The following is a 24,823-nucleotide window of genomic DNA, read 5'->3' as shown; positions in this document are numbered from 1 at the left end:
ATGGTGCAATCGGATCATGATTTGGATAAGTAATTTAAGAGAAAAATCAGTTTAAAGTAGTTTTGCACGTAAATCGGGTGTTGACGGTAGCGCCCGATTTTTCTCCAAACCGATCGGGCGCCTGACTCGTAGACTCATCCTATAAATTATGACAAAATTAACTTAAAATATATGTATATTAGTACAAGTTGAATTTAAAAGTTGCATGTTTGTGTACTAATTTATTACACACTAAGGACACATAAGAGAAAACGAGTTGAGGGTTGAAAACTCACAAAAATCAAATCTAAAGTTTAAACTCAACTTTATTTGAATAGTAACGTGACACTATTTACCTGAATTTTGTTTTTTTCTCTCAAATGAAGTTGAGTTTGGTGAGAATTTATTTTACATCTACATTTATCTATATTATTTTAAATGAACTTACAAAACATATTTTTTATGAATTTTCAAAACTTTTAGACATGATTTTCACATTTCTAACACTTGATATTTCTCCTTACACATTAACCTATCCTGTCCGTTTTTTTTTTACTATTTAGTTGACATGAATAATCGAATAGATATCTACCCAGATGATTAAAAGAGTTCCGTGCACGTTGACATACATTTTTCTTGCAATGACTTTTACTGAATAATTTACCGACGGTTGGAGAGTTTAGATTGGGTTCACCTCATGTAAAATTAGGAGTAAATTTCTCGAAGATATTTACGCTGTGTTAAGATGCATTCGTGAAAATTTCTACAGTGTCACATTGGATATACGGACACAGTCTAATAACAAAACAAATTACATAATTCGTCAGTAAACCGCGAGATGAATTTATTAAACCTAGTTAATCCATTGTTAGCAAATATTTAATGTAGCACAATATTATCAAATAATGGAACAATCAGGCTTAAAAGATTCGTATTGTCGCAATTTGTGCAATTAGTTTTTTAGCCTATATTTAATACTTCATTCAAGCGTTCGATATGACAGGGTGAAAAATTTTAGTGTGAGATCTAAACATGGCCTTAATTTATCGTCATAATTAAATGAATATAATCCGTAGTAATAATCGGCCCAACAATCCAAATGAAGTAAAAAGGAGCCCTTCCCAAGGAAACAAAAGCAATGATAATCCCCTGGGCCATCCTGGACTCCTGATGTTCGGCGCCAACACGATCTCCTCCTCCTCCCTCCTCGTCGCAGGATTTGCCAATAAATAGCAAGAGAGATCGATAGATTAGATCGAAGTAGAACAGCGGAGAAGGAGAGTAGGAGCGACGGCGACCGCGCGGAGTTGATTCGATTCCGGGTGTCGCCGCCGCCGGCCATGGGGATAACGCTCGAGATGAACCGGGTCATGCCCACCCGGCGGAGGCGGCAGCGCCGTCGCCGCCGGCGAAACCGACACCGCTGTAAGCTAAGCTCCCTCGGCCTCCTCCTCCGGCTTATATAACTTGTTCAGATTGTTCTTTTGCAACAAAGCGGCCATGCCCGTGATGGTGTTTCTATCCGGGCTAGTATGTTTCTTTGTAGGATTTCTTTAAAAAAAAACCTGTTTTCTTTTCATCAGGGGGTTAAACCTAGTGCATTGGTTGGTAACAAGATTAAGTGTTCCTCATTGTTTTTGTTTGAGTAGGCTAGGTATCCAAACTGGCGTCTTTCTGAACAAATTTTAATCTACAATTTATTTTCTCATGATTGGGGGGGGGGGGGGATTGTATGAGATGTACTCCCTCCCGTCCCATAAAAACCGAATCTAGATGGGATGTGATATATTCTATATGTCCAGATTCATAGTAATAAAATGTGTCATATCCAATAGGATTGGTTTTTTATGAGACGGAGATAGTTTTTTTTTTTATAACAACATGAGATAGTTGATTCGTTGGTGAAAGAGTGATGCAGCCTATCATAGCATGGGGCACTTAACTGAACATGGCAACCAGAGCTGAAACTTGTGACTTGGGTTTACCGAATTGTGAGGGTGAGGAGAGGAGTGGGGAATTTAGGGATTGGGAAAGAAGGATGTGATTTTTCACTGATTCGTCTGCTCCAATGTATTGCTGTTCAGTTGGATACTTTGGAGTGCAGGAGATACACACTTTGGGGAGACTGCGGTATTTACAAAATTTTGCGCCTGCGCACTATGAATTGTTCTTTTCTCTTAGATTGCTACAAGTTGGAAACTCAATTGGCATTCAAAAGCTGGATAACAGAAGAAAATTTTGATTTCCCTGTGCTTGTTTGTGTGCTTCGATTTGTCCGCTTCCTTCTGTTATTGTTTGAATTAACTATAACCATGCATGATGTGCTTGCAGATAGATCAATTGCTAAATTGGGTAAAAGGAAATTCTCACCCTCCCAACAAGATGATGATTCTCAGGGTGCTAAAAGAATGAAAAATTCAGGGATGTTGCTTTCAAAGGTATGACATAGAAAATGAATGATTTACATTTCAAGGGAATATCACTATGACTGCTCCAACACAGATTAGTACACCCGTTACGCTTGTTTCATTGGTATGCCATGGTCTAGGTCCACTATTTGCTGTTTATTCTTACCAGAATCCTCTAGATGCAAGTTGTTCTTAGCCTATTCCACATCGAGCACATTCCATCTTCATTCTACTAAAGAAAGAACTTTTCCCCCCAAAAGCAAGACTCATATACTATTTACCTACGAAGGATATTTACTTGAATTCGTCGGAAATTTTCATACTAATGTGCATTTCATTCTTATATTTCACTCATGCTACAATTTTTAGGACACCATGCCAGAAGGCCTGCCTAAATTATATTTCAACGAATTACACTGTTAGAGCGAAACAATTATATCGAATGCTTAATTTAGGCACCACAATTACATTCTAATGCTCAATATGCCTATGTCATGCAGTGTACTTGTGCAATCATGAGTGAATACCTGGGGTAGAGATAGAATGATACCCCATATGGTTTTGTTCTGCTTTTTCACCCAATCAAAGTTTATCACAATCACAATATCCAAACTTTATCCCATGATGGTGTGTGCAGGACATCTGGCGCCGTATACATTGCCTGATGCCAATGCGAGATGCGGCTCGTGTTGCATGTGTGTCTCGTGCCTTTCTAAATTCCTGGTTATGTTATCCAAACCTCACCTTTAACAAGGATACGCTGGGATTGGATGAACATGTTTGTGAGACAGATTTCATCAGCAAAGTTGACCACATTCTTAAAAGACACTCGGGCACTTGTGTGAAGACATTCAAGCTTGAAGTCCCGTATGAGCTAGATGTCTGTGACCATGTTGATCGTTGGCTTCAATTTGCTATTACACCAGCGATCGAAGAACTCACTCTTACGCTGTATGGAACTGCTCAAAAGTACAATTTCCCATGCTCACTTCTATCTGATGGGATGGCAGATTCTATTCGGATTCTTGATCTTGGCCATTGCGCCTTCTGTCCCACAATCGAACCTGGTTCATGGAGAAGCCTTAAAAGGCTATGTTTGTCTTTTGTGCGTATCACGGAGGATGATTTAGGGTGCCTTCTTTTGAATTCGTTGGCTCTCGAGGGGATGGAACTCAGGCATTGCGATGAGATAGTTAGCCTGAAGATACCTTGCACACTGCAGCAGCTCAGCTATATTACGGTTTCAGAATGCAGCAGGGTGCGAGTTATAGAGAACAAAGCTCCAAATGTATCCAGTTTTTACTTTACTGGAAACAAGGTAAAACTTTCACTTGGAGAGTGGTTGCAAGTGAAGAAACTAAATATGCGCAGCTCACGCATTGTCCGTTATGCCCGTGCCACTCTTCCATCCATGATGCCAAATGTTGAAACTCTTTCCATAGGTTCGCTCCGTGAGGTATACACCAACACTTTAGATGATTATATAGACTAGTTTGTTATCCATATTATAGTACTCATACCTTGGAGTTTGGTTAATCTGAGACATCTTTATGCAGGTGTTCAACACACCAATGCTACCTACCAAATTCCCCTACCTGAAGTACTTGAGTATTTCTCTCATTGGATTGACCAATTCGCCAGCTTATGATTATCTCTCTCTAGTTTCCTTTCTTGCTGCTTCTCCTTTATTGGAGACTTTCTTCTTGGCTGTAAGATGCTATTCACTTTTCATTTCATCCTGCAAAACTATCTACTTTGGTGAAAGCACTAATTCAAGTATATTATTACTTTTCATCTTCAGATATCTCAGCAACAAGCAGAACAGGAATCGATATTTGGAAGTTCCTCACTTATGAGGCAGATTCCGGAGCACCGATATGAGTACCTCAAGAGTGTGACGATCAACGGTTTCTGCTCCGCGAAGAGCATGGTTGAGCTAACATGTCATATTCTTGAGAACGCAGCATCTCTTGAGCACCTTACTCTGAACACGAACCTTGGCTTGGCTAATCGTTCTGAACAGAGTCCTGGTATTCTCAAGGAAGTGCCTAAAGCTCTCTCGGCTATCCAGAAATACATCGCAGGGAAAGTTCCCTCTACTGTTAGATTAAGTGTTCTGGATGCTAGTGAATGAAACGCTATAGGGCATCAATTATCATTTTGTGAACCACGCGTCCACGCTCATTTTGTGCAACTTTTTGATGAACCACGCTCTGTTTACTAAATTATTGGGGTCGTTAAAAGTTTAGTTGGAGTATGCTTTCTTGGTTACAATCTTTGTAAGACTTTTGTGGTGTTCTTATAATATATAAAATATAACTGGTGGGCGAATGCCTGTCAGTTTTCCTGGTCAAAAAAAAGGTGAGTGTTTAGTTCTTCAGTAATTTATCAGCAACAAAGCGGGCTGCTAATAGTGGGTAACTGTGCTGTAAAGTTGTACTGTAAAATATAGATTTTGAATGACCTGGAGTTCGGTTGGATGTGTTGTGACTACAATACTTGTATGGGTAAATTTGGCTAAAATGTTAAATGTTGCTCACTTTTGTACTTCCATTTGATAATGCTGTGATCTACTGATTGGGTAACACGGATGTGCAGTAAGGATTTACAAATTGCCCATTCATGAAAATTAGATTTACATAATGCCAACAAGAAGCAACATGAACAGTATAACAGATTTAGGACAAATGTGGTAACTTGTAATGTGCATGTATCCAACAAAAATACTACCACAAGGCCAGAAACACAAATCTGATTCCCTGTTAGTTCCCCCGCGAAGCTCCCAGTTATACGATGATTGAGTGGATTTCACTTGTTAGTCGGTGTAAGTTTAGTTAAAGACGTCACGTTAGTGTCCGTGTGACATGCCACATCGAATTTCAGACCAACTAGGATAACCACATAAAACCACAAACCAACAAGGATCTAAAAATATAACCATATGCACAAGGAACACACCATGCATTTTGTTTTTATATTTTTTTAAATCCTGCAGGGTGTATTTGTATTAAAGGAGAAGGAAACACTGTACAATAGCCTTAGTGCCTAGGAGGTTGCATCAAGAAAGGAAAAAAAGAAAGCGGGTGAGGCATGATGCAGCTTAAAAAAAAAGAGACGTGTGGGTCTTGTGACTAGGCTAATTACGTATTGTCGGTTGCGCTTTCATAATTGTTTGGCATTAGGCATTGAATGCCCTTTGCCCTGCCTGCATGCCATAACCAAATCTCATCGGTCACTCTATCAATGATTTCGTGCGGCAGTGTCTCTATGTAACTATGTTCCTTAAAACCTCTCTATTTCTCTCTTTCCAAATTTCCCAAGAGAGTAGGATGAGGCTCGATTTGATGCCCTTTCTTTTCTCCTTAGCCATCGCACGAACGGTTTAAGTCCACCAGTTCTCGAGTAGTGTCGTGTGAGGCCAATTTTGCGGCTGTAGCCGAGGGATGTCTAGCCTTGTCGATATGGCTTTTTTTATTTATAAATAAACTAACAAGTACTGGCAGTATTTACTACCATGACAACCATGAATTTTTTCTTCTTACAAGAGAGAGAGGGCTTCGTGCTATCGACATGTTGGCAAAGAGACGGGGTACTTTATATTGATGTCCTAATCGATTGCCCATATTTTCTATTAAGATAAAACAGTTTATTACCATAAGAATTAATTTATAGGTAAAACTTAAAAAATACATGAAAATACCTTAAAATCAACTTTAAAATTAAAATTTAAATTTTAACCTTTGTTTTGATTTATTAAGACAGCCACATGGGAGGGGACTCTGAGAAGATAAGAGGAAAAACCGAAAAAGACCAGTATTTTCCTGGTCGAGTTGGGTTTCGTCACGCTCCGCTTCCCCGACGGCGCGGCGCCAACACGAGATCTCCTTCTGCTCCGCCCCCCGCGATTCTTCGGGTGCGCGCTCTCGATTCCCTTGCCTCGATCGTCGCGCGGCGCCCCGCCATGGGCATGCTCCTGCTGAGCCGGCTCATGCCCACCCGGCGGCCGCGCCGTCGCCGGCCACACAAATCCCGCCGCAGTAAGCGCTTCTAATTGCCCTCTCAGTTGTTCCCCTCAACCCTGAAACTCATTAGCATTATAACGCAAAAGTTTGGTTAATGGAGACAGATCGATTGGATTTCTCTATGCTCGTTTGTGTGCTTCGATTTTTTATTTTTATTTTTGTTTTTATTTTCTTCTGTTAATGCCTGAATTTATCTGTAACCGCGCAGGCGGATTGATTGCTAAATCGGCTAAAAGGAAGCGCTCACACTGCCAGCAAGATGATGATGATTCTCAGGGTGGTAAAAGGATGAGAAATTCGGTGCCAACCCTTCCAGAGGTATGGCATGTAATGTTGATATAATCGAATAGTTATACTGAAAGTAAATACCACTATCACTACTCTAACACAGATTGGTACACCTGCTGTGCCTAAAGAACAAAAGTTATGAACAGATGAGCAAAACTTTCAGTGCTATATTTACATTATCAATTATAGTCTTACTGCATTAGTAGCTTTGTTTTCTTCTAGATATCGTGGCTTTCGCTCTCGAGCTGCAATTTGAGTCCTTGATAATATGGAACAATTTTGGAGTAAACTTCCTAGATCTATCTCCCTAATTAGCAGTAGCTAGAGCATATCCCTTATTTACTCAAATTCCTCAGAACTTAGAGCTTTTCAAATTAATATGTACAGAGGGCCTTGCTAATGTTTTTCAGAAATCTACAGAGGGCAAATACTACTTAACTAAATTATATTCCAACTAACAACACTGTCAATAAAAGATAACTCTATGCAATGTTTCATTTGCGTGCCATTGCATTCTAATGCATGCATAGTACGCATATGTAATTTAGTGCACATTGTGCAATCTTGCACATAGCACCTGGGTTGAAAAAGAATGATGCCCCATATGGTTCTATTTTCCCCTCTAATCAAATAACCCAATCCATTGAAACTCTATTTTTCCCCCTCTAATCAAATAACCCAATCCATTGAAACTCACATTGCAATGTTGAAATTTTATCCCATGATGCAGGACATCTGGTGTCATATACATTCCCTGATGCCAATGCGAGATGCTGCTCGTGTTGCATGTGTGTCTCGTGCCTTTCTTAGTTCCTGGAGATGTCATCCCAACCTCACCTTTAACGAGCGTACACTGGGATTAGATGAATATGTTTTTGAAACAGATTTCATCAGCAAAGTTGACCACATTCTTGAAAAACACTCTGGCATTGGAGTGAAGACATTCAACCTTCAAGTCCCCTATGAGCTAGATGTGTGTGATCATGTCGATCATTGGCTTCAGTTTGCTATTACACCACGGATTGAAGAACTCAATCTTATGCTGTATGGAACCGTGCAAGAGTACAACTTCCCATGCTCACTTCTATCTGATGGGATTGCAAATTATATTCGGTTTCTTGATCTTGGCCATTGCGCCTTCCGTCCCACAGTCGAGCTTGGTTCATGGAGAAGCCTTAAAAGGCTATGTTTGTCTTTTGTGCATATCACCGGGGATGAGTTAGGGTGTGTTCTTTCTAATTTGTTTGCTCTGGAGTGGTTGGAACTCATATATTGTGATAAGATAGCTAGCCTGAAGATACCTTGCACACTGCAGCAGCTCAGCTACCTTAAGGTTTCAGAATGCAGCAGGATGCGAGTTATAGAGAGCAAAGCTCCAAAAGTATCCAATTTTTACTTCACTGGATACAAGGTAAAACTTTCACTTGGAGAATGGTTGCGAGTGAAGGAACTATGTATGCTCAGTTCACACCTTGTCTGTTATGCCTGTGCCAATCTTCCATCCATGATGTCAAATCTTGAAACTCTTTCTATATGTTCACTCGATGAGGTATTACACACCAACAGTTTAGATGATTATATAGACTATTGTTATGCATATTATAGTATTCATGCATTGGACTTTGATTAATCCGATACATCTTTATGCAGGTGGTCAACACACCAATGCTAACTACCAAATTCCTCTACCTGAAGTACTTGAGTATTTCTCTCTCTGGATTGACTGTTTCGCCGTCTTATGATTATTTTTCTCTGGTTTCCTTTCTTGATGCTTCTCCTTTCTTGGAGACTTTCTTCTTGGCTGTAAGATTCCGTTCACTGTTCATTTCATCCTGTAAAACTATCTAGTGACTATGGCAAAAGCATCAATTGATGTATATTATTTTTCTCATCTCTAGATATCTAAGGAACAAATGAAGCGTGAATCGAAATTCAGAGATTCCTCACATATGAGGCAGATTCAAGAACACCGTCATGAGCACCTCAAAAGCGTGACGATTATTGGTTTCTGCTCCGCGAAGAGCTTGGTTGAGCTAACATGTCATATCCTCGAGAACGCAGTATCACTTGAGTGCCTTACACTGAACACAACCCTTGGCTTTGCTAGCCGTTCTGAACACAGTCCTGGTACATGCTTTCCAATGGGCAAGGCTGTTCTCATGGGAGTACCTAAGGCTCTCTCAGCTATCCAGACATACATTGTGGGGAAAGTTCCCTCCACAGTTAGATTAAATGTTATGGAACCATGCAACCTGTGCAATGGTATTGGGCATTAGGTGTTATCCGAATTGTCCATTGTGTAACTCTTCTGATGAACCATTCTCTGTTTCCTAAATTATCAGACTCGTTAAATGCTAAATTGTGTAGTTATCAACACGAGTGGTTTGTTCTCCAGTAATTTTTCAGTAACAGAGTGGTCTGCTAATAGGGTGTATTGCTAAACTGCTAAAGTGTGCGCTGTAAGTTGTTAGTAAAAATATAGAGTTATCCTGAAGGTTGGATGTGTTGTGTTGTGCCTACAAAATTAGTATGGGTAAATTTGGCTGAATTTTTTTCGTGAATACGCAAGGAGTGCATTTTTGTATTAAGGAGTAAAAAGTCTATACAACAGAACCTAAGAGCAGCAGGGGACAGGAGAACTGGACACGGGGGAACTAAAGCCTAATCTCAGGGGACAGGAGAACTGGACACGGGGGAACTAAAGCCTAATCTCAGGGTGCGACCTAAGAGCTCCTAGCTACTAGAGGCGAATCGTCGGTACAGCAGCGTTGGCTAACCGCCACAACGCCGCCTCATTAGCCATTCCTCTGGCCACCTGCACCCAACTTCTTTGTTGCTGGTTGAAGACTCGGTTGTTTTGTTCTTTCCAAATAGACCATGTCGCAAGTGCTACGATGGTGTCAAAGCCACGCCGAAGGGGTTTTGCAATCTGCTCCCTGCTGTCGCACAACCAAACGTGGAAAGAGTCTTCATTAATGGGCAAGCATTCAGGATGCCCTATGGCTGAGAGAAGCATCCACAAGAGTTGGCACGATTCGGGGCAACCGACCAAGATATGATCAATACTTTCCTCTTGTTGATCGCAGAGAACGCAAAGGTTTGGATGAGGAAAACCTTTGGGTCACAGTCTATCAACCGTCCAGCAACGCTTGAGGCGACCAACCAGAGGAAATATTGACAACGCAAGCGACCTCCAGATTAGCACCGACTGAAATAGGATCCGACCGAGAAACAGGGCTTGATAGGCTGAACTAGAGGAGTAAACACCGGAGCTCTCCCACTTCCGAACGAAACGATCTGGCCGATCCTCAAGCTGGAACGACTGCACCCTCGACCAAAGAAGGAGGTAGTCTAGGATGGGGAGTCCTACTCGGCGCGTGTGCGCCAAGGGCGCACACGACCCCCCTCCTTTTCCACGCTAAGGCAGTTAGTAATCTATTAGTATAATTACATTTAGAGATAAATGACGGTAGTAGTTAGAATTTTTTTTGTGAGATTTTTTTCAATTAACAAATTCAAAATGAAATTTATATCTAAAGTCAAATTTTCAAAATTTTAAACCCATATTTGAAAACTTTCAACTCGAAATTTGAATTTTTTAAGTCAAATTATGAAAACTTTCAACTTTTCATGTTAAATCTGAAAAACTTTCAACTCAACTTTGAAAACTTTTAACCCAGATTTGAAAACTTTCAACTCGAGATTTGAAAACTTTCAACCCAGATTTAAAAACTTTTAACTCGAGATTTGAAAACTTTCAACTCAGATTTTGAAAACTTTCAACCTAGATTTGAAAACTTTCAACTCGAGATTTAAAAACTTTCAACTCAAAATTTAAATTTGAGAGAAAAATTTTGGAAACTTTCAACTCAGATTCGAAAACTTTCAACTCGAGATTTGAAATTTTCAAATCCAGATTTGAAAATTTTCAAGTCAAGATTTAAAAACTTTCAAATCAATAACATTTGAAAAAACACGTGTGCTAAAGATTTAAAAAAGTAATCTGAAAAAAACTGCAAAAAAGGAAAAAAAACGCGAAAAAGAAAACGGAAAAACCGGCATGAAGGAGGGGAAAAGAAAAAAGGTGAAAAAAAGGGAAAAACCGGCGTGTGGGGAGGTGACAGCTGGCGCGTGCGCGAATTAGCAAATCCGGTCTAGGATAGCCTGTGTCCTCAGGGCACCCTGGATATCATGGATCCATCTTCTGTTGAGCAGACCTTCCACCACCATTCTGCGGCACCAGACGCGCACTGGAACACAGTCATACAAAGCCAACGCAAGCGAGCGAATGCACGAGCCATCCAGCCAGCGATCTTCCCAAAACCAAATCAAATCCCCATTGCCCACCTGACAGGAAATCGAGGCTGCAACAAAGATAAGTTCCTTCTGTCAACTCGGGATGGACAGACCTTGCCAAGGTTTATCCTCAGCAGTGCGCTGCGACCAGATCCCACGAGAGCGAAGAGCCACTCCCATGAGTTCCAAGTTAGCACACCCAGGCTGCCATAATCAGTTGGGGAGCAAACCTTGGCCCAGGTGACCCTGCAATGTCCACCTCGAGGGGAGGCCCTGCCCCCCCAAAGGAAGCCATGTCAAAATTTGTCGATCCCTTTGATCACCCATTTTGGAGGATCAATGGTGATGAGAAAGTAGATGTGAATTGAGCTCAGTACCGATTTAACCATGGTAATGTGCCCAATCGGTGCCATCTGTTCAGCCTTTCAAAGAGGTAAGCGGTTGGCCACTTTGTCGACAAGGGGTTGGAGATCTTTCCTTTCTTAGCTCGAAGATGGATAGAGGCAGCCCCAAATATTTGCACGGGAACAAAGCAACAGGACAAGGAAGTTCCCTCACCACCGAACTGAGAATTTCCTCGGAGCATTGAATCGGCAGAGCAGTGCATTTGGCAAAGGTTGCCTTTAGGCTAGAGGCTTCCCCGAAGGTGTTCAAGATCTCGCCTTGATCTCTTCCACTGAAGGTTGGATAAAAGCGACCACATTTGGCTGAAATGTTAGATGTTGCTACCGATGTGGGTCTTGCTCCGTTGCATTTTTTGTACTTACTACATCTGATAATGCTGCAATCTTCTCATTGGGTGGTACAATGAAGATTGCTAAAAAGACCCTCCATTTTTGGCTGCAATCTATTTGCAACTGCTGCCTTTACTATTTCAATATGACTGACTAATAATTGATCGAAATCTATCAGGACTGTCAATGCATTACTGATCACTGATAATATATATGTGGTCCTTCAACCTCGGGGTTTAGAGGGCCTTGGGAGGCGAGGCGGCGGGGACGCTACCGGAGCCGTGGGAATGGAAGCTCAGCGATGGCGAATATGACGGCAGAAGAGAGAGGGGGAGACGTATCTCACCTACGCCATTGACGGCTTTTTTTTAGCCGGGCCAAAGGTTGGACCCAAGGAAGGACTTGGAGTCAATGGTTTTAAGAAGGAAGAGGTAAATATTTCCCCTGGTGAGCGCGCTCGACAAGGGTCGAACCCGGGCCAGCGGGGTGCATGCCAGCGACCCCTGCCACTGCGCTACTAGCGCATCTCGTTGACGGCTTTCGGCCGGCCACCGAGGCCGAGCGTGGTGCAGGGCGGCGCCGGCGAGCATTCGTGCGGTTGTGCGTGGGGAGGTGTAATGGCAATCTCGAGGCCATACTGGCCGTCTAAAAAATTGACTTGAGTTTTTTTTTTCTGCCACGAGAATTAGACCCTTCGAACAATGATAAATAATTCAACGAAAACAGGTTAAGATGTTACCATTCTTTAAACTGCAGTTACGAGTCGATGTTATGCTATCATTCAACGAAAACAAGTTTGTATTTGATATACTCCTTTTTTTCATTAGCTAAACGAGCAAATCTTACAGAAGTACTGCAAGGAAATGAATACAGTAAAATCCAGTGATGTGATGTTGCAACAATATATTACCATCAATTTCTATCGCAAGTGGAGTTTAATTAGGCAGCTAGCTAACATCTCAGGTATTAACCAAAGATTTATTTGTGGACGAAGACACTAACTTATGAAAAAAAAAACACAAACTGGAACTACAATACTCCCAAATGCCAATCAGAACTAACATTAGAGTCATCAGAACTTGTCCTACTCTAGCTTCAGTCACAACCTTGAGATCTTCTTCAAATAAATACGATGTGCGAAGAACATAGCACTTCAAAACCTCACCAAGGAAAAAAAAACATAGCACTTCAAAAAGGGAATTTAGTAGATTCTTGTCCAGACAATTTTTTTTTATGAAATTGTCAAACCAACTTCATTTCAAGATTTACAAACTGCCGGCAGCAAGCAATGGAGAACAGTATAATAGATTTGGGACAAATGTGGACATGTGGTAATTTGTAATGTGCATGCATCCAACAAAAATACTGCCAAAGGTTAGAAGCATAACTGAGTCCCTGCACAGATCACCAGCAAACGCCCCAATTTACTTTTGCAACTTCACAATGAAAACAAATTTTGAGCCACTTACTCATAGCAAAGGGCATTGATCTGCAATTAAAGGATGATGAGCCTAAACCATGGAAACAGCTAGATCAACAAACATATTCTTAAACCACACAATTGCCCTTAAATGTTACAGTAATACAGCTACAGACACTGCTGCGTTAATTAACTTTCAACAGGATTCACATTTTGATAAATAAAACCAACTGCTACAAGTAAAGTTTCTGGGTTAATTAGCAGTTATTCATAAGGGTAGGAATGGACACACTTCCATCAAAATCATTAACCGAGTATGACAACTTTTGGATGCAAGCAGAGTGCTAACTGCTAAGAAGTTGTAATCAGGGCGTGATGTTTTCATAGGAGAAAACATATCCTCCATTGCTGGAGTACAAAACTGGATTACCTTCCAAACTTTTCCCATAAGACATAACAAAAACCCATGAACCCTTCCCAACAGATCATTATTTAACGAACCCCAGCAGATTAGTATTTAGCATGACAAGAAAATGGAATTCAGTAGCTGCGAATGGGGCACACAAGAACAAGCTGGTCCAATGGCGTATTCACTGATCCTAATTAAGAGGCACAACCTGGGGGTCAAAGCTACTACAACAATGCACTACCACTAACAACCATATATGCTCCAATGCATCTACACCTTTCAGTCAGTATTGGTCACAAGTGAGACAATGCTTATCACAATTACCAATTTTCAGTATAGTATGGAACTATCAATCAGAAGTTGACAAGCTTATGTGATCTCCCCATAGCAATAGGATACAATGTAGTGAATCATATGAAGCCAATGCTGATTATTGCTTGTGCAACTAAAAATGCAGAAAAAAAAAGGTAAAAGCTATCTACTGCTGTTCGATTAGACATCTGTACGATTCCACGGGGGCGGCAATTGCAGTGTTATTGTTCAACATCAGGTCAGGGGCGATGGGGATCAGGGTGACGTACTCAATCCTCGTCGATGAGGCGATCACCGGCCGCGGCGTGATCTCGCGAGGTGATCAGGCGGGGGCGCGCGCGCGAGGTCGATGCGGTGAGTCCTCATGGTGGCGATGCGGGAGGGAACGGTGGCCTGCAGGTTTTTGAGGAGCCAACCATCGCCGCGGGTTCCCTTGAAGACATGGCTGACATGTCGCCGGAGAACCAGCGCTAGCGCCTTCGACTTGCGGCGCGCGTAGCCTCCGATGAGGCGGCCGACGCGGTGGATGCTCTGGGCGCAGCGGCGAAGCTCCCGGTTGGCGTCTGGGTCGCGGAGGTCGTTGAGGAGGAGCGGGATGACACCCTCGCTCACGACGGCGAGGAGGGCGTCGAGCTTGGACAGGTTCTCCACGAGGCGGAGGCCGACGATCTTACACCCATGGTCGGACGACGCGGACTCGAGAAGGTGGAGGAGCGCGGGCGCGTGCTTGAGCTCGCGAACGGCGAGCACCTTCACCGCGTGCGGGTGCGGCTCGACATTGCTGAAGAAGACGGGCTCGAAGTCCGCGAAGGTGGAGACCGCGACGGAGAGGACGGAGGCAGAGGTGGTCGGCATGGGGGAGCGTCATCCGGAGTCTGGATCTTCGTCGCGACGCTGGGGGCGCGCGCGGGCGCGACCGCGAGCGAGGCGGCGGCGCTCATCTCCATCGCGACTGCGGCGACAGAGGAGGTCTTCGTGGCGATGCTGGAGGCGTGCGCAGGCGCGTCGGCGACGGAGGAGGAGGAGGCGCGCGCGGGCGAGACGACGGCGCGCGAGGTCTCGGCCTCCCCGAGAGAGGCGGCGCCGCTCTTCTTCTTCATCGCGTCGAGGTGTGGGAATGGCGGAGAGGACGCGGTGGTGAGACGCGACGCGAGTGGATGACGTGGCTATGGGTGGGCGTTGCGAGCCGGCATTTTATAGCCGGTAGGGAGCCGTGCTGGAGAAGAAATTCTGGAAAGGAGAAATCAAAATTTGAATTTCGCAAGGGGATCACGAGAATATTGAGCAGTTGGCCCAAGTGAGCGGTTACAGCTAGGCCTCAGCCCAACCGTGCTGGGCAAGAATGTCTCCAGTGGCCCATTTTGGGGCAAAAAATTGAGTAAATTGCGTTCTGGGCCACATTTTATTATCTAAGTTTCACTTTGGCCACCTTTAAACCTTCTATCTTTACAATTTAAAATAGGTAAATTTGCAGTTTGGATCACCCCCAAACGATTTTTTCAGTACACATCAATGACCTTAAACACATCGGCTCTGGTATACGGGTTAACTCATCCATGCATGGTCGATATATTTGCCAAAAAGAAAGTTAGATATGGCGAGAAAAGATGTTCAGGGTAATCCAAACCATAACAATGCTAAATTTACCCGATCCATATTGAAAAGATAGGTTTAAAGGTGGTCCAAAGTAAAATTTGGGTAATAAAAGATGGTCAAAGTGTAATTTACTCAAAATTAAGCGTGGGCTTCTATAGGGGGCTCGTGGGCCGGGCCTTGGCTATTTGCAACCTCTGCGGTCTGTACCGAGTTCGGTATCTTCCTTCTCGTCTCGCCTCTCCAGCCGCGACGGCGCCGGCCTCCGCCGCGCCGCATTCTTCCTCCTCCGGCGGCGGCGCAGACCGAAGCCGAGATCGCGCGCGGGTGGATGCCCTGGATCTCTACCCCCTCCCCGACCTCGCGCCTCGATCTTCGTAGGTAGGAGAGGGGCAGGGAGGAGAGAGGTGGGCCGCCTCGGGGTGCTCTCGATTTCCTCGGCTCGATCCCGCGTATGCCGCCATGGCCCTGCTCGCGCTGAACCGGCTCATCTCCATCCGGCGGGAGCGCCGTCGCCGGCGAAACAAAGCCCGCAGTAAGCGCTTTCCCCTCGGCCTCTCTGCACTTCATCTCTCCGGTGCGTTGTGTGTGATGTGCTGCTCGGACTTTTTTTGGGAGATTGCGGCCAGTATTTTTCCAGAATGGAAAATTGGATTGGTTTGGTGAATTGTTTCTCTAAAATTGGAAGAATTTGGTTTGGTGAATTCATCAGCATTCTCGCGCAAAAGTTGGATAAGGAAACATTTTGGATTTCTATATGACTCGTTTGTGAGGTTGAATCTGTTGTTCTCTTCTGTTAATGTCTGAAATTATCTATTACAATGCATGATATGCAGAAGGAGGATCAATTACTAAATCGGTGAGAAGGAAGTACTCACCCTGCCAACAAGATGATTCCCAGGGTGGTAAAATGATGACAAATTCAGGGGTAACTCTTCCAGAGGTACTGCACTGCATACACTGTTTTTTTTAAAAAAAAAAATCTATGAATTAATTGGAACATTTCAAAATACTACTATGCATTCCATTCTTAAGTATGTGCCCTTGCTAGTGTCCTTTTAAGACTCTAAAGAGGACCAGAGACCTACCTAAACTATATTAAACTACCAACACTGTTAAAGGAAAACAGCTCTACGCAATGCTTAATTTATGCGCCATTCTAATGCACAACATGCCTATCTAATGCAACGCACCTTGAGAAATCATGTGCAGTACTCCTGGGGTTGAAAAAAAATGATACGCCATATGGTTCTATTCATGTTTCTCTCTAATCAAAGTAGCCATTTAGGTTTATAATTGCAATGTTGAAATGTTATCCCATGATGGTGTCTGCAGGACATCTGGAGTTATATACTTTCCCTGATGCCAATGCGAGATGCTGCCCGTGCTGCATGTTTGTTTCGTGCCTTCCTACGATCCTGGAGATGTCATCCCAACCTCACCTTTAACGAAGATGCACTAGGATTGAATGATAATGCTTGTGAAACAGATTTCACCAGCAAAGTTGACCACATCCTTAAAAACCACTCGGGCATTGGTGTGAAGAGATTCAAGCTTTCAATCCACTGCAAGTTAGATAACTGTGATTATGTCGATAGTTGGCTTCAGTTTGCCATTACACCAGGGATTGAAGAAATCACAGTTATGCTGTCTGGAAACAAGCCACAGTTCAACTTCCCATGCTCACTTTTCTCTGACAAGATTGCATACTCAATTCGGTGTCTTGAGCTTGGCAATTGTGCCTTTCATCCCACAATTGAACTTGGCCCATTAAGAAACCTCAAAAGGCTGCATCTGTCTTGTGTTCGTATTTCAGGGGATGAGTTAGCATGCCTCCTTTCCAACTCGTTTGTTTTGGAGCAGTTGGAACTCAAGTACTGCAAAAAGATAGTCAGCCTTAAGATGCCTTGTGTGCTGCAGCGGCTTAACTGCCTGAACGTTTTGGAATGCAAGAGGGTTCAGGTGATAGAGAGCAAAGCCCCTAACCTCTCCAGTTTTTCCTTTAGTGGAAACAAGGTAAAACTCTCACTTGTGGAATCATCGCAAGTGAAGAATCTATACATGTGCAGTTCAAACATCATATGTTATGCTCGTTCAGATCTTCCATCCATTGTGCCAAATGTTGAAACTCTTGCCGTAGCTTCACACTGCGAGGTATAAACTAAACTTTCATTATTATAGACTATGCAAAATGTACAGTATATACATTGGTTATACCTTTGAGTGACTATTCTGAGATATCTTTATGCAGATGGTCGACACACCAATGCTACCAACCAAACTTCTGTACCTCAAGCATCTGACTATTTCTCTTTTTGCATGGACCTTTTCTCGAGCCTATGACTATTTTTCTCTGGTTTCATTTTTTGATGCTTCTCCTTTGTTGGAGGTATTCGTCTTGGATGTAAGGCTCTGTGCAACGTTCCCTTCATCCACAAAAATATATGTTACCACGGTAGAAGTACTGATTCAAGTATATGTCTTTTTTCATCTTCAGATATATCAGGAAAGCATGGAGCATGAATCAATCTTTGAGAGTTCCTCACATCTAAGACAGATGCCAGAATATCACCATGAACACCTCAAGTCCGTGACGATCAGCGGCTTCTGCTCCGCGAAGAGCTTGGTCGAGCTAACATGCCATATTGTTGAGAACACAACGTCACTTGAGCGCCTTGAATTGGACACCACTCATGGCAATGCTAGGTGTTCTGAAGACAGTTCTGATGAATGCTTTCCTGTGAGCCAGGGTGTTCTCACAGAATCCCCTAGAGCAGTCTTGGCTATCAGAGGATACATCGAGGGGAAAATTCCCACCAATGTGAAGTTAAATGTGTTGGAACCATGCAGCCGGTGCCATGCTGGTGGTGGTTAGGTATTATCTAATCCTAATTACTAGCCATTGTGTAACTTTTTGATGAACCATAACCATTTGTTTTCTAAGTTATCACAGTAGTTATTAAATGTTTGACTCTCTGTAGTCAGTAGCACAAACCAAGTTTATCTAAGGCCCTGTTTAGATCACCTGACAGAACTTTTCACCCTTTCACATCGAATATTTGGATACATATATGGAATATTAAATATAAACGAAAAAATAACTAATTACACAGATCGCGTATAAATTGCGAGACATCTTTTAAGCCTAATTGCCCCATGATTTGACAATGTGGTGCTACAGTAAACATTTGCTAATGACGGATTAATTAGGCTTAATAAATTCGTCTTACAGTTACAGGCGGAATCTGTAATTTGTTTTATTATTAGTCTACGTTTAATATTTCAAATGTGTGTCCGTATATCCGATATAACACGCCAAAACTTTACACCAATAGATCTAAACACGCCCTAAGTGCTAGTCAGTAGTGATCACCATAGACCAAGTACGAGTATTTGAATGACATTGGTTGCATCGGTTGATAAGCCATAGAAAAATAAACAAGACAATGGTGAACAATAATTAGGGTGGGGTCTTTATATTTTATTCTTAGCTGTTTAAAAGCCAAAGGTTAAAGAAAACAAATAATACCAAATTTAGTTTGAAAACTTAAATTTTGATGATTGTGGCTTATAAGCTAACAAACAAACAAACGATGAGAGTCAATAAAAGACTCAAGCAGTACATCTATACATGCACAGTTGCACGCTACAAAATCGTATCTTATTCTGTTCTTCCAGGCCACAAATCCGTCGAGCTCACACTCACTGTTCGTCTCCCATCTCGACGATGATCTTGCCGGTGGCGTGCCCCGCCATGCTCCTGGCCCAGCCCTCCTCCGCCCTGCTCAGCGGGTGCCTCGACTCGATCACCGCCCTGAGCTTCCCTTCCGCCACCATGCCGGCGACGAGCTCCATGTCCTCCTTCGTCGGCGACACGAACAGCGGCACCAGCCTCTTCCTGGAGAAGGTCACCCTCTGCCGCAGCGCCGTGGCGAAGGCCGCGGCGCCCGGCGTGAGGTCGACGACCACGCCGGCGTCGGCGAGCACCGGCGCGAACGCGGACCACGGGAGCCCCGCCACCGCCGCGCAGTGCACCACGGCGTCGTACCTCCGCCCCGAGGGGCTCCGCAGCGCCGCGCCCTCCGGGGTGGCGTAGTCGAGCACCTTGTCGGCGCCGAGGCCGCCGACGAGGCCGGCGTTGCGCGCGCCGCAGGTCGCCGTGACGCGGTGCCCGGCGGCGCTCGCCAGCTGCACCGCGAAGTGGCCGACGCCGCCGGACGCCGCGGTGACCAGCACGTTCTTCTTGGCGCCGCCGCCGCCGCCGTCGCCGGCGTCTAAGCTGACACCGGCGGTCCTCAGCGCCACGAGCGCCGTGACGGCGGCGATCGGCAGGCACGCGCCCACGGCCGCAGACACCTCCGGCGGCCGCGGCGCCGTCCGCGACGCCTGCGCCACCGCGTACTCGGCGAGCCCGCCGCCGCCCTGCCATTACACGGATCACAGCAATATTATCACGTCGAAATCAACACAAACTAATCTACTCTGCCAAAACTCATATCATATAACTAACAATCTTACAGGGAAATTGATGGCGATGACCTTGTCGCCGACCTTGAAGCTGCTCACGCCGCGGCCCAGCTCCACGACCTCTCCGGCAAGATCATAAACTGTTCGACCATCCATGAATGCATCAGTGATTAATCAACAATTGACCATTTCAATTAGCAGTTGGTGTGCTATGCCAATGCCATGCATGTTTTGATCTTGGATTACTACTACCTGGGATGAAGGGGAACTTGTTGGGCATGAACGGGCGAGCGACACCTTTCTGGAACTTCCAGTCGACCTGGTTGATGCTGCCGGCCTCCATCTTGATCAGCACCTCGCCTTTCTTCGGCGTCGGGATCGGTACCTCCACATGCTGAAGCAGTAGCACCCACGGTACAAACCAACACAATCAGACATAATCACATATGCTTGATGCATTGCTTAATAGCTAACCATGGACGTTAATTGAACGAATCATTGTATACCTTGAGTGCTTGAGCTCCACCGCCGTACTTGTCGTACTGCACGGCGCGCATCCTCCGAGAAGAAGTGGCCATGGCCCTTGCCCAGAGGTGAAACCGGTTACAGAAATTCCTAACCGACTGAGCCTCGTTTTCGTACGAGGGGTACCGTTCTGCGACTGAGAAGAGGGAATCGGGGGCAATTTGCGACAGTAGCTGCCAGGCGCGGCCGTACTTATGGCAGCGGCGGATCGAACTAGTCTACCATCGAGAGATAGATGGAGAGAGGCCATGGGATCGGATCGCATTGGCAGTAGCCTTTGTTTGACCGGCGGCTTGGCTCCTCGCCGAGGCGAGGCGGCGGCGGACGTGGCCGCGCTCCGCACCGCACGCCGGTACACTGCAGTAGTAAACTAGTAGTAGTACTTTACTGCGGCTTAGGCATTGACGACAATTCAGTCGGGCCAGTGTGTAGACAACTCAACATGAAAATTTCAAAATAGGAGAAAGTCCACGTAACCCAACGACGGGTCAAGTTTCGTTCGTTGGCGTCCCTGAACCGTAGAATCAGGTAAAAATTACGTTTCAACAATTCAACTTCTAAAAAGGATACAAATTAAGTCACTCGATACTATTAACAGCGGTTTCGGCTAGCACGACATCTACATGGCTTGCTGACTTGATTTTAATTCCATGTGACGTTTATGTGCACTTACATAACAATAGAAGCAAAAAAAATATCAATGGAATCCACATGGTGCCTCCTCACTCTCTCGCCTCTTATCTCCCTTCACCCATCTCCCCTCCCGTCTTTCTCCGGAAATGCTTCCTATTAGACGTCTGACGCAACAAACAAAAATTAGACGGGCAAACTACTACCTCCCTATCCACTCCATACATCCATACATATTATAATGATCTTCAAAATAATTTTTTCTTATGATTTACTTATCCAATCTGTGATATGATCACACCATTATATTTGTTATAATTAAATCTTTATAACAAGATATCACATCATTACATTCCAATGAAAGAAAAATGTATGTTTCAGTCCGTTAAGTTTAATGTTTCAGACGCAGTAGCAATATGTTTCAACGTGAGTTTTCATTGTGTTTCATAGAAAAGTTAAATGTTTCAATAACTGATTTTTTTTTGTTTCACCACGTATAACTCAATGCTTCGCGCTGAAAAAATATGAGACACATATGCCTCCACTCTCTCTCTCGTACCATTTTATTGACTTTCTCCCCACACCATACATGCATACAACTATTTAGTAATCTTAAAAAGAATCTTCCAAACTACTTATTTGATGAGCGATTCGATCACACCGTTGAATTCGTTATAATTAAATCTTTATAACAAGATATCACGTGATTATATTCTGATGAAAGAAAAACATGTGTTTCAAACAATAAAAACGTAATGTTTCATACGTGATAGAAATATGTTTCACCATATGACTTTATTGTGTTTCACAGAATTTTTATATGTTTTAGAGGCTGGATTTTTTGTTTCACCATGTATAACTTAATGTTGCACCAACGGTCAACTGAAACATTTATCCGTCCGATTTTTTTTACAACATCGGACGTTCGATTTGTAGCTCTCTGCATCTCTCTCTATCTCTCTCTCTCTCATGTGGCCAATGACATTGGAATGCGAAGGTGGTGCGGCGGCAGCCCGATATGCTCTTTCCATCGGCAGGCCTCGTTGGGCTCCTCATCTGGCTAAACCGCTTGGATCTTCCCTGGGAACCTCGATAACCCTATAATTGAGGAAAGCGAGAAAAGGGAACGAGATGGTGTGGATGCTGTAGGCTTGGTGGGAACGAGAAAGCTCAAAATTGCTCTCGATGCCACGGAGAGATTTGATTTGTACTAATTTTAAAAGTTCGTGGACGTTCTATAGCCTGTTTTATAGTTGAGAGATGCGAATGAAACTCAAGACACGTAGTTGAGGACGTGAAGTCGACCTTTCCCTCTAAAATAGTACTCCATCCGTCCTAGAATATGTAAGGTACTTTGATCGAATGGGACACATCCTAGCTGTTCAGATTTGTAGTATTAAGATGAGTCTCATTCGGTGAATGTACCTTATATTTTAGGATGAAAGAAGTATGAACGAGTTAACAACGCAAAATGGGCTTTATTTCATTCGGACTTTACACCATGGGCTCATTCCAACCATAAAGAAGGACCGGAAAAAGTACATTGAAGGTCCCTCAACTTGTCATCGAGTTACAAAATCGTCCCCAACCGTAAAACCAGATATCCGGCGTCCCTTAACTAATCAAAACCGGTCACAATTGGTCTTTTGGTGGTTTTGACACCAGTTTTGTCTTACGTGACAGCTGAGTCAGCGTGGGACCCACATATCAGAATGCCACGTCATCTCTGTCCTCCCTGTTCTCTTCTCTCTTGCCTGCTGAGCGCGAGCGCGAGGCTGTACTGGACTGCAGGCGAGCAGAGGTGGGGGAAGACGTCGGCGCCGCGGGGGAAGCAACCGCTCCTGGAGCACCTCGAGGGAGGAGGGGAGCTCGACGGCCTCGAGCTCGCCGGCGGGGTCGGAGGAGAGCGGCGCCTCCGTACTCCGGCGGCGGCGCGGCCGCCTTCGAGGAGAGCGGCGCCTCCGTCGCCCCCATCGCCGTTGACCTCGCCCCCATCGTCAAGTCCCTCCGCGGCCTCGACGTCGACTGCCAGGACCTCCCCCGCGCCGGGCTGCGGGGCGTCGACGGGGCGATGTGGAAGAGGAGGAGGACGGCGCCGCAGTTTTTCTCTTGCAATCTTTTCTCTCAGTTTGATGTCATACGCAGTTGGCTCTACATTTAGGGATTCCTTTTTTGTATGAAGTGAAACTATCTGTTCCCCGTTTACCAGGTTCATTCCGAGTGCTCTGATCATGAGGTTTCAGTTGAAACTACTAAGAGCCAGAAGCATCATCTCAAGAAGGTATAGGTACAATAGAGATTTCGTTCCTAAAATCTGTTTGTATACTATTGTTCTGCGGTTTGAATGAAGTAAATATGCTCAGCAGTTTGTTGCAGATCAAGCATAATGATGTGATGGAGCCTGGCATGAGAATTCACCTTCCTGTGTCAGTGGCAGAGGGCGAGATTAGAGATGAGATTGAGAAGGCCTGTCATCCACAAGGTAATCAATTTAGTGTATTTTTTGGAGCTTACTGTTTTTAATTTACATCATTCAGAGTCATAATTGTATGCAAAATTTTGAAATTTCAGGATTCTGCTATACTTGTGCTTAACAAGCCCACGAAAGTGCCCATGAAGGGAAATTTGCCAGTACATAACAGCATGGATGTGCTTGCAGCAGCAGCTCTGTTATATGGAAATGAAGAAGGTTCAAAATTGGTGAGCTCAAGAGTCTGTTCATCATAGGTCAGCATGTATAACCATAAGCTTGCACTGAAGATTTTTCTCGATGGATTTTGTGTTTTGACCACAGGTTCATCGGCAGCGGGCGTCCCTCCTCCTCGCTACTGCTGAGCGGGGTAGAGACCGGCGCGGGGGTGGTGGCCGGGGACCTCGCCCTGCGAGTGACCCCCATCCCGGCGCACAAGATGGCTCCGCTCCAGGGCCTGCGCGGCGACCGTAACGGCGAGGAGGGCGACGACGGCTAGAGGAGAGAAAAGGAAGAAGGAGACCTGACCAGTGGGCCCAGCCTATTTATTATTATTATTTTTGGATGAAACTGCCACGTAATCGCCACGTAGTATGAACACCTAGTCAAAGGAGCCACGTAGGCGCCAAGTCAGCCAAAACCGGTAACAATACCACCGAGGGATCTATTTTGCACCAGTTTTTGGGTTGAGGGATGATTTTGTAATTCGGTGACAAGATGGAGGACCTCCGGTGTACTTTTTTCCAAGAAAGACCATATGTCCTCAAAACCCTTAACAGGCCGGACAAACAGAAGGCCAATCGATCTCGCCTACAAGCCCAGCAACGTTGCCACTCGCCCCCACGTAGACGCGTGAGACAACATCCACCGACGCGTGATCAAGTCGTCGCCCTTCCTGCTGTCGTGCGTGCGTGCGTCGTGCGGCAGCGGACCGCGTCGATGGCGCAGTCGTCGGTGTTTGGTTGCGGTGTCCGTCCGTGTGCAGTGCAGCCAAAATGACGTGCGCGTCAGGGTTCACAATTTCAGTGGACTGATTCATCGAATACATAAACCACTCAGATTTTTAGGTTAGATTAAAAAAATTGAACTGAATTTTAAAATTTTGATAGAATTTATTCAGATTTTATTGGTTTTTGTCGGTTTATCAATGGATTCAGCGAAAATCCAATGATACTTATGGTGAGCGGATTTTGATCCGATATCAGAATTGTGAACCCTATAGCCACGCACATTCTAAAGGAGGAAGGATGGATCAAAATTGTGAACCCTA

General features: G+C 44.4%; 4 protein-coding genes and 1 long non-coding RNA gene across 5 annotated transcripts; 4 read left to right on the top strand and 1 right to left on the bottom strand.

Annotated features, from left to right (window-relative positions):
* The first annotated feature begins 1,140 nt into the window (after nucleotides 1-1,140).
* On the top strand, nucleotides 1,141-4,926 carry LOC4347494 (putative F-box/LRR-repeat protein At3g28410). The gene is made up of 5 exons (XM_015757063.3): nucleotides 1,141-1,404; nucleotides 2,311-2,417; nucleotides 3,025-3,843; nucleotides 3,944-4,096; nucleotides 4,189-4,926. The coding sequence occupies exons 1-5, from the start codon at nucleotides 1,320-1,322 to the stop codon at nucleotides 4,519-4,521; spliced, it is 1,497 nt and encodes a 498-aa protein (XP_015612549.1). The 5' UTR covers nucleotides 1,141-1,319; the 3' UTR covers nucleotides 4,522-4,926.
* Nucleotides 4,927-6,210: 1,284 nt separating this feature from the next.
* LOC4347493 (F-box protein At5g03100) lies at nucleotides 6,211-9,201 on the top strand. The gene is made up of 5 exons (XM_015757061.3): nucleotides 6,211-6,424; nucleotides 6,618-6,727; nucleotides 7,428-8,246; nucleotides 8,348-8,500; nucleotides 8,596-9,201. Exons 1-5 carry the CDS (start codon nucleotides 6,349-6,351, stop codon nucleotides 8,971-8,973), a joined length of 1,536 nt encoding a protein of 511 aa, XP_015612547.2. The 5' UTR covers nucleotides 6,211-6,348; the 3' UTR covers nucleotides 8,974-9,201.
* A 6,450-nt stretch (nucleotides 9,202-15,651) lies between these two features.
* LOC4347492 (F-box/FBD/LRR-repeat protein At1g13570) lies at nucleotides 15,652-20,173 on the top strand. The gene is made up of 6 exons (XM_026020442.2): nucleotides 15,652-15,996; nucleotides 16,298-16,404; nucleotides 16,797-17,615; nucleotides 17,713-17,865; nucleotides 17,959-18,336; nucleotides 19,140-20,173. The coding sequence occupies exons 1-5, from the start codon at nucleotides 15,924-15,926 to the stop codon at nucleotides 18,334-18,336; spliced, it is 1,530 nt and encodes a 509-aa protein (XP_025876227.1). The 5' UTR covers nucleotides 15,652-15,923; the 3' UTR covers nucleotides 19,140-20,173.
* On the bottom strand, nucleotides 18,912-20,618 carry LOC4347491 (chloroplast envelope quinone oxidoreductase homolog). Its single transcript, XM_015757112.3, has 4 exons — nucleotides 20,435-20,618; nucleotides 20,181-20,322; nucleotides 19,980-20,068; nucleotides 18,912-19,883 (listed from the first exon to the last, which is right to left on the bottom strand). Exons 1-4 carry the CDS (start codon nucleotides 20,504-20,506, stop codon nucleotides 19,164-19,166), a joined length of 1,023 nt encoding a protein of 340 aa, XP_015612598.1. The 5' UTR covers nucleotides 20,507-20,618; the 3' UTR covers nucleotides 18,912-19,163.
* A 2,202-nt stretch (nucleotides 20,619-22,820) lies between these two features.
* LOC112936447 (uncharacterized) lies at nucleotides 22,821-24,374 on the top strand. Its single transcript, XR_003238654.2, has 4 exons — nucleotides 22,821-23,364; nucleotides 23,450-23,565; nucleotides 23,655-23,783; nucleotides 23,878-24,374. It is a non-coding gene; the product is annotated as an uncharacterized lncRNA (long non-coding RNA).
* The last annotated feature ends 449 nt before the right edge of the window (nucleotides 24,375-24,823 follow it).

Source organism: Oryza sativa, chromosome 9 (assembly GCF_034140825.1).
Source record: "Oryza sativa Japonica Group chromosome 9, ASM3414082v1".
NCBI lineage: Eukaryota > Viridiplantae > Streptophyta > Magnoliopsida > Poales > Poaceae > Oryza > Oryza sativa.
Note: the sequence above shows the minus strand (reverse complement) of the source record. Positions and strands in the feature narration are given on the sequence as shown.

What these genes read in the sequence shown, in the direction of transcription:
- LOC4347494 (XM_015757063.3), top strand. Translation starts at nt 1,320, where the DNA reads ATGGGGATAACGCTCGAGATGAACCGGGTCATGCCCACCCGGCGGAGG. An exon ending in CCATAGGTTCGCTCCGTGAG is followed by an intron (nt 3,844 to 3,943) that starts GTATACACCAAC and finishes ATCTTTATGCAG; the next exon opens with GTGTTCAACACACCAATGCT. An exon ending in TGGAGACTTTCTTCTTGGCT is followed by an intron (nt 4,097 to 4,188) that starts GTAAGATGCTAT and finishes TTTCATCTTCAG; the next exon opens with ATATCTCAGCAACAAGCAGA.
- LOC4347493 (XM_015757061.3), top strand. Translation starts at nt 6,349, where the DNA reads ATGGGCATGCTCCTGCTGAGCCGGCTCATGCCCACCCGGCGGCCGCGC. An exon ending in GCCACACAAATCCCGCCGCA is followed by an intron (nt 6,425 to 6,617) that starts GTAAGCGCTTCT and finishes GTAACCGCGCAG; the next exon opens with GCGGATTGATTGCTAAATCG. An exon ending in CTATATGTTCACTCGATGAG is followed by an intron (nt 8,247 to 8,347) that starts GTATTACACACC and finishes ATCTTTATGCAG; the next exon opens with GTGGTCAACACACCAATGCT.
- LOC4347492 (XM_026020442.2), top strand. Translation starts at nt 15,924, where the DNA reads ATGGCCCTGCTCGCGCTGAACCGGCTCATCTCCATCCGGCGGGAGCGC. An exon ending in CAGGGGTAACTCTTCCAGAG is followed by an intron (nt 16,405 to 16,796) that starts GTACTGCACTGC and finishes TGGTGTCTGCAG; the next exon opens with GACATCTGGAGTTATATACT. An exon ending in TGGAGGTATTCGTCTTGGAT is followed by an intron (nt 17,866 to 17,958) that starts GTAAGGCTCTGT and finishes TTTCATCTTCAG; the next exon opens with ATATATCAGGAAAGCATGGA.
- LOC4347491 (XM_015757112.3), bottom strand. Translation starts at nt 20,506, where the DNA reads ATGGCCACTTCTTCTCGGAGGATGCGCGCCGTGCAGTACGACAAGTAC. An exon ending in GTGGAGCTCAAGCACTCAAG is followed by an intron (nt 20,323 to 20,434) that starts GTATACAATGAT and finishes CTACTGCTTCAG; the next exon opens with CATGTGGAGGTACCGATCCC. An exon ending in TCATCGCCATCAATTTCCCT is followed by an intron (nt 19,884 to 19,979) that starts GTAAGATTGTTA and finishes GTGTAATGGCAG; the next exon opens with GGCGGCGGCGGGCTCGCCGA.